At 42.2% G+C, this 8484-nt stretch overlaps 1 protein-coding gene across 4 annotated transcripts in view; it reads left to right on the top strand.

The window, feature by feature from the left end:
* The window catches only part of TRPA1 (transient receptor potential cation channel subfamily A member 1), a 211056-nt gene extending 206742 nt beyond the window's left edge, over positions 1 to 4314 (top strand). For all 4 annotated transcript variants that reach the window (XM_085853398.1, XM_085853399.1, XM_085853400.1 and 1 more), the window contains 2 exons: positions 2370 to 2458; positions 3330 to 4314. In XM_085853398.1, the coding sequence (XP_085709524.1) occupies positions 2370 to 2458; positions 3330 to 3558 (318 nt within the window). In that variant the 3' untranslated portion in view covers positions 3559 to 4314. The remainder of the gene's footprint in view (positions 1 to 2369; positions 2459 to 3329) is intronic.
* Positions 4315 to 8484: the final 4170 nt, after the last annotated feature.

The following is an 8484-nucleotide window of genomic DNA, read 5'->3' as shown; positions in this document are numbered from 1 at the left end:
CTACAGTGATGTCAATTCGATAAACATCCGTTTTTAAGCCTGTTGTTTGGCTTTATGGTTAAGGTACTTAAGCATCCCCTCAAGGTCCAACAGGTACAACAGTCATGCTTCAGATCTCAGGGCCTTGAGTTTGAGCCCCTGTCGTTCCACTGTTCAGTTCACCGATCCGTGATAAAGAAGTTGGGGATGTTCGATTTCCATGTGAAAAGAAGTCATCGAGATTCCCATCTCTTGTTTGCAGGCAATATATCGCCTGGAGAAGAGGAGCAGTCATTCTTTAGAGATGATAACTTCATTTTCATCATCTGTGGAACCTCCTTAAGCAATGTGAGACAACAGTGGCAAGTTGTTGATGCTTGTTGTTGCCATCATTGATTTGGTTTGGTCGGTCAGCTAAAAAGGGTGGGCCATGCCGCAGAATTGTGGGCCATCTTGCATGCCACAAACTGTCCTTTCAGGAATGCTTCTGAAATGGAAGGGTGTGTACCGGGTTGCTCGACCATGTCACACACGTGTACGAGCAGCCAGCATGCATATTTATGTGGTCCAAGGTGAAGCACCAATAGGATATCTGTCCCAAACTTTTAACATGGAAGTGGAAGTTTGGGGTTTGGTCCATTCAATCAGGACACCGGTCATCAAATTGGAGATCACTTGGGTGTTCCATATGTGCCTTGTGGAGTAGGATGCTTAGTGCACAGGCTGTCACATAATGTGCCTGCCATCGTCGTATGTGAGTCAGGTTGCCTTGGTCCGCTACAAATAGGTGGTGCTGCTGGCCATCAGGGAGTGCTGGTGCAGTATCTCCCTTCCTGAAAATAATCAGTTTGGAGAGTTCCATGTGCGTTCCAAATTTGATGCTTTTACAACAAAATGGACAGTGAATCTAATGTCTCACCGAATCTAATGAATCTAATGCCCCACTACCTGCCCCCATAGGTGTTAAACCACGGTCGGGGTGGTTAGTTTTGTATAAATGGGGAAAACATTCATATGATTTGTTATGATAGATTATTTATGTGTTCTGTCTTGCTTTCTGTTGTGTTGGTCGTTATATGAGGTCATATTTGGGAAAGGTCATTACGATACACTGAGATGTTAGGGGACCTCGTCTCCTGGAGAACGGAACAATACAACTCACTGAGTTAAGGAAATTATCCTTGTATATACGAGAACTGATCACTTTCCCACTTCGAAACCTGACATTATTTGCCAAACAGAATCCTTCCTTCCACAGGATGCCCCTGATCCCTCCGTCTCTTTCCCCGATTATTGCCTCCTCCGGTTCTACATGCCTGAATTGTCTCCTGGTGGCGGAGTTATGCCGGTGGAATTAAAGAAAGAGAAAAAACAAATGGTGTTATCAGTCACCCAAATTTCCCAGAATGTTCCATCCTTCATCGGGCTCTTGGTGATGTGAATAATGTTGACGTTGCGACCTGTATTGGGCATGATGTTTTATTTATTTTTGTATACCTTGTCGAGGCTCGTATGAGAGATAACACACAACGCACAGCAAGGGGGCCATGAGACAAGAGGGGCGGGAGAGGGAAGGACAAAGCAGTGGAGAACAGAGACATTAGGAGATCTGTGGAAGGGAGAGGGATGGAAGGGGAACATGGGGTATACAAGATGGACATTACAGGGACTTTCAGGAAGGAAAGCAGGGAATTTGAAGGAGGTGGGTTTGGGGTGGATTAACGGGGGTAGAAAAGATCGAGGATTTGGATGGGGGGTGATAAGAGGTGGTGGTGAACAGCTGTTTTGAAGGCCTGGAGGGAAGAATGGGATTGAACAGAGTGAGGGAGTTTATTCCAAAGGTGGGAAAAAAGAAAGGTATGTGCTCTCGTCTGCCACTCTAGTTAGCACCTGCATTACTCTCATTTTTCTTTCTTTAAACAACCGTGAGTTAATGGTCATTTGTTGCTGGATAGAGTAGTTATGCCTGGTGTTGGCCTAATGGTTTGGTTGGTGGGCCGAGGATCCTAGGGTCCTGAGTTCAAATCCTGCTCCGCTATTGAATTAATACCAGGTGGGGTTGACTTTGCCTGTCAGCCTTCGGAGGTTGGCAAAATGAGTGCCAGCTTGCTGGTATCTTGTGTCGGAGTGGCGACCCGTCCAGGATTGTGCCCAATAGCCAAGGAGACTGCTTAGGCAGCACCAACTACTTTTCACAGAGTATGGTCCCAATGGTTGGATGGATGGATGGATGGATGGATAGAGTGGTTGTTTCATCACATTCTTGTTGATGTTTGACAATGTCTTTTCTCTTTTGATCTTTACATTCACCCTTTGACCGTCAAACTTGTGTAAGTATGATTTGACCGTTTCATGAAATTCCAGTGTAGTCGAGACTGTTATGATTTCAGAACTACTTCAAGAAAGAGGTTGATGATGTCCCCGAGGTTGACAGCAACTTCCAGTTCCTTGAGATGGAGCTACAGAAGAATAAATTCAGGTACCCATTTTTGTGGTTCATATTTTATGGGCATATATGGAAAATTGATTCTTGTAAAACATGAACAAAGTGTTTGTTTCAAAGAATCATAAGTGTTTCCAATTGTACTGGGCTTAGAAAGCCAATCCTGCCACGAACTACAACTCCCAATGACATCGGTTGTACTGGATCGGTTATTGTTATTAGTCAGCTTTACTCGACATCCTTGAGCTTTACTAGACAGCTGGTCCTTTACTGGACAGGAATGAGCACTACCTGTGAACGCATGTTTCTCGTGGGTGACCAAAGTCAAGAATGTAATGTTCTCGTATTATAAAACGACAGCACGATTATCAAATTTAGAGAACAACGGTGTAGAACAACAGGATCTGCTTTTTCTCGCTGCACAAATCCGTAATCGCTTATCCTTCTTTTGATCGTAATTTTCCAGGTTTCCCTTCCATATTTGTTTGTGTAGATCACAGACGGGATGTTAGGGCAGACATCTGTTGATGAGATGCTTCAATGGCATTTGTGGTGCACGGTTCCTGGTTAAGGTGTCTTATGCTCAAAAAAGGTGTCTGTTTAGTTTCTGAAATCAAATTGCTTCAAATTTCAAATCAATTTTGAGGGGTTCCAATGAAAGTTTGACTTTACACTATGGCAACACAGATGCTGGTGGAATCTTGTTTCCACATCAATGAAACCAGCGGGGAGTTCTTTAGCAAGTTTTTTTTCACTCCAAGGTGATTGTCCACCATTGAGGAATCTTTGGAAGGGCCATTCTGAGTTGAAGATTCGGGTCCAGCCAGCAGATATTTTAATGTTACTTGCTGGAAGTGCAACGCTTACCACTCGACAAGTAACTCTTGAACCTCAATGTTGATTACAGGCTCAAAGACATCTGGGTTGCTCTACAGTGGCAGCACGAGATTTTGAAGCTCATCATGCAGAAGATGGATATCACCCAGGAGGCTGAACATATTTTTGAGGATGAGAAGAACATGTTTGTGTATGCGGATGCCAAACGAAAGCTCATGCAGAAACCTCACATTGGTTGGGACCAAGTCATCACCAACCTGCCCGTCATTAGCAGCCAGAAAACTCGCACTGAGAAGTAGATCCCCTCAATAGGCACCACTCGGGTTTCTGTGGGCCCGTCTCAAGTGTATACATTATAATTGGTCCGATTGATTGTCTTTAACACAATCATACCATGGGAGTTGTTATAGTAGTGCCTTATAGTTGAGTTAATGTTATTGTTTATAATGAAGACCTCATTAAATAAGACCACTGTACAACATTAAAGCAAATGTTTGTTGTTGTCATGCATTGTTTGTGCTGTGGTATTGCAGATATTCACAAACTTTTTTGTTTACTATTTGTTTGCTTGATGACGTTGGTGTGAGGAAATCTTGCTAAATAATACCAACATTGCTTGAATCTATTAAAGATTGTCTTTGTCATGGTTTGGGACCTTTACGCAGCAATTGAAACAATTACTACCTCGGTTGTATGCGGCACCAGCCCACACTCTGTCATTGATTTTCATGGGCTCGAGGCAACTTGGGATGGGCATTAAAATTCTTCATCGTTCGTTTGCAGTACAAGGATGCAGGGTGGCACAATTAACTGGCGGTGCGGTTGTGCTGCTGATGATGGCAGGAATTTGGAATTTGCCCAGGGCGCTAACGATAGCTCAACAACTCTTCACAAAGGACGTCATGGTTAAGGTGTCTTATGAATGCTGGCAGACAGGATTTCCATTTAACATCCATCTGAGGGATGGCACACACACACACACACACACACACACACACACACACACACACACACACACACACACACACACACACACACACACACACACACACACACACACACACACACACACACACACACACACACACACATTGATGAATCACGCTGCCTGTGAAGCACGGGGATGAGAGTTTATAGCTGGGTCCATATTCGAACCCAAGCTAGATTAGCTTAGAGGTGAATGTGCATACCTCAGGCTAGAATGCTTCGAGGCGAGTGTGTCTTCCTTCTGCCGTGACTGCCTGCCACAAGTGGAGAGCTTATAGGGTAATGTCGGACCAGGGAGATTTAGTGAATTAAATAATTCTGGATTTCTGACAGGCATTAGACTGGTCAAGTACCGCATTCCCGTAGATGGAGTTCTAGGGGCGATCTTGGTGTAATCCAATCTTGGAACAAGATTGTGCTAAGTGACATGTCAAATGCCTGGTGTATTTTGTGTTCACCTTTGTTGTTTTGGAGTTTTCCTCTTGTTTCTCATTCTGGGTCACCCTGCCATCTCATCTTCAAATTTCATGCATGAAAAAGGCTTCTTTGCTTTTGCATGTCTTGCACTGAACTTCAGTGTTGCATTTCTTAATTCTGTGGTCATCACCACATAGTATATGCTGATGTGTTGTCATTTGGGGAATCGTCAAAATTTTAGGTTAATTTTTGCCAACCTAATTTTTTAGTGACTATGGACCATAAATTTATGAAAAATTCATGTTGGCATTTTTTTGGCCGCCATCTTGGATTACTGGCCGCCATCTTGAAATTTGATATATAAAAACACATTATTGCCCATATCTCGACCAATAATAGTTGGATTTTGATGATGTTGATTTCTAAATATGTATAATTACACACTGGCCACATTGAACTGCAACTACATAACCTTAACCATGATGTTGAGTCACCAATTTAAAAATTATATCACTTTTAGTCTGTTGTAAGGGTTGAATTAGCAATTTTTCCTTATATGAAGAAATTTAAAGTGCGAAAACAGTTATTCATCTGAATCAGTTTCTTGATCTGACATGCAGTCCTGTTGGGTATTCATACTCTGGATTGGCTTCACACTTGCACAATTCTGTGCACTCTAAATTGTTTTGCTTGCAAGAACAACGAGCATTACACAAACTTTTGCTGCAACCACACCTCACCAATTCTGTAACTGATTCAGGGGCTGGAGGCATTTTGGACAGAATTGGTTTCAGTTCACTGGTAGATTCTCGATACCATCCAAGCTTTGTTGGGTCAAGACGACAGGGCTTTGGAACAAGTACGTCCTGCCACACATGGCACTGTATATGAATTCGGCGAATGTGTTCCACCATGGCACCTTGTGTGGGTGGTAACTTCTCCACACCTTGATTTACGTTCAGGGTACGGAATGCATTCCATCGCAATTCCTTAGCTTCAGTATATGACACATCCTTGGCATTGAAGAGTTTGCAGGTGAAATCTTCACAACCTGTGAGTACTTGTGGTGTAGGTTTCTGACCCTTGCCCAATTCTGTCAGAGCACAGATCACATTGTCTTCTGCTGTTGTGAATGCTTTCCACCAGCTAGTCTTGCTCTTCCCATAGATTCGTCCAGTAGTGTCACATCCACTTATTGCATGTAATCCTCTTCATGCTGAGACATTGCTGACACCAAGTACATTATAGATTGGTTGCAGTTTAACATGCTGTCGGTTTGTTCTTGTACCCATGATGACTGTTGCTTCACTACCCAACTGTGGTAACTCTGACAATGCCAAGACCAACACATCAGTGTCAGATGCATATATGTGAACATGGAATCCTGATTTGTGTATTTTTGCAGCATACAGGATGAGAAGAGTGTCTGCTTCCTCTTGGCTACTGTTAAGGTCCACTATATCTGCTGGAGACTTGGTGGATACACCCAGATGAGTTACTGTTGTGACTTGTGACTTGCAGTTTTCTGCTACCTTTTGAGCAAGATAGAGTGTCAACAGCTCCTTGGTTTTAGTACTGTGCAGAAAGGTAGTGAAGTCATTAATCTTTGTCGAGTCATCTATCTTGTAATCAGGAGTACGAGATGATCTCCCTCCAGTGCGTCTTTGTCTGGTGTTGTATTTCATTGATGCTTGAATGCTATAGTTATCAAACACTACTCATGAGATGCTGTAATCGGAGGACTTCCTATCGATGGCATTCACAAAGTAGTTAGCCAGATCATTGCATTTTTTGATCGATTCTTTAGCCACAATCAGTTCATTGACCACAGCCATACCATCGAAGACTATGCATGTTTGCTCTAGGATTGCTACTTCTTCTGGATATGGTTCCTCTGTCACTGGCTCATCTGCAACGAGAGCCTCCAGTTGATGAATTAACTGTGATTTATCTTCACATGGATGAAGACTTCCATCAGCTTTCATTCGCATACTGTTTGTAGTAGAGAACTCATAGTTTCCAACAACCTCTTTGAGATCGATCTCACGTGTAGAGCGTGTGATTACAAGGAGACAGGCCATCATGAAATTGGATGCCTTCAAATTGACTTCAGTTGATCCAGATGCTACCTTTATTGTTGTACACCCTGCATTCCAGCCAAGCACTTTCACCTTTGTCATTTTGTCCTATAGATTATTTTGCCCTTGGATTCTCTCCTTTACAAAATTGCAGTAAACAGTTGTACCTCTCTCTTCAGTGTCAAGTATACTATCTTGAACATTTTGTGGCATGATGACATTTGTTGTGATGTTGTACAACTTCATCTCTGTACTATCTTCACACTTGGACACTGTGAAAGGATTCGACTTTGACAGGACTTCTTTCAGTTGTAGAACATTATTTTCTTGGCGCATCACTATGCTGTTGGAGAGAGCATGGTGAGTATCACGTGTAACTTTTGACATTCCCAACATTTCTTCCATTTCCTGTGATATCGCTGTTAAGTGTGGTGTGCTGAGGCAATACCGTATATCTTCCAATGTCTGTGATGTTAGTAGTTTCTGCATAGCATGGAGCATGCCACTTCGCATGTTGGTCCTTCAGCTGTTCTGCAGTTATATCACCCAGACGGTTATGAATTCCAAGGAATTCCAGTTCACCTAAATCAGCCCTACGACGGACAGAATGCAGAAATTTTTCATATGATGAATATTTTGGGTGTTGTCTCAACAAATCACTGCTATGTTTTTGACATTTAATACACAGTTTATAGTTTGTATTGGTGCGTGGTCTTTTTGTAGGTGGCTCTCCCATCTTTCTTCAGGCTATTGTAGCTATATTCTGAAAAAACCAGAAACAAATATTTAATTAATATTAAACATGTGATAATAGGTTTTATGGGAAAATAGTCAAATTAGGTCATGATAACAGCTATGAAATATCAAAAAAGAACATAATAAAAATTTCATTATTTTGGCCGCCACTATAAGCTAAAAAATGGCATTATTGACAATATCCTTGTCAAGTTTTATATTTAGACCTTTATAAAGTATCACAAATGATTGCTAGCCCTCTAAAACATACATTTAGACACTAATATCATGTAAATACCTCTATCAGAGGTAAAGATATGGTCGGAAATGTTTTTACCCTAGCGAATTTCAAGATGGCCGCCAATAATCCAAGATGGCAGCCAAAAAAATGCCAACCAGAATTTTTGATAAATTTATGGTCCATAGTCACTAAAAAATTAGGTTGGCAAAAATTAACCCAAAATTTTCACGATATTACACAACAGCATATACTAACACTTGAAGCAGAGACCTTTGATTTTGAGGAAGTCCCTCCTCTCTCGGATGGGTTTCCTGCTGAATGAGATGCACTCAGACAGACGATGACCCGGCTTGGCGTGAAACCGACATTGTCTTGTGACTGGTAATTTCGGTGACTGTGACTGAAATGTGACTGTGACTGTGACTGATCTCCAAATTCGTAGGTGTAGATATTGCCAAGACACAAAAGGGAGGGGGGGGGAGGGGGCGGAATTGAGACTTCAGGATGTTTTCCCCTTTTCTGTCATCCGAGAATTCTGTTGGTGAGATGGGTATAACTCGAGATCATAATGGAGTACGGCCTTTTCTCAAGAATTTGGTGAGTATGGTGAATGGTGGGTAGTTGCTTGTATTTTGAGGCATGCTTCCTCCAATCTTTGTGGATATCAGCAGGCAGCTTTTCAAGAATCGGGTGTAGAATGTGAGAGTGGTTGAGAAGGTTGAGGCCAGGTAAATCATCCATTTGTACAACTGTGTTAGTACACAGAT

This window comes from Eptatretus burgeri, chromosome 13 (assembly GCF_056783735.1).
Source record: "Eptatretus burgeri isolate ZD-2024b chromosome 13, Ebu_testis_v1, whole genome shotgun sequence".
NCBI lineage: Eukaryota > Metazoa > Chordata > Myxini > Myxiniformes > Myxinidae > Eptatretus > Eptatretus burgeri.
This window is presented reverse-complemented; position numbering and strand designations above follow the sequence as displayed.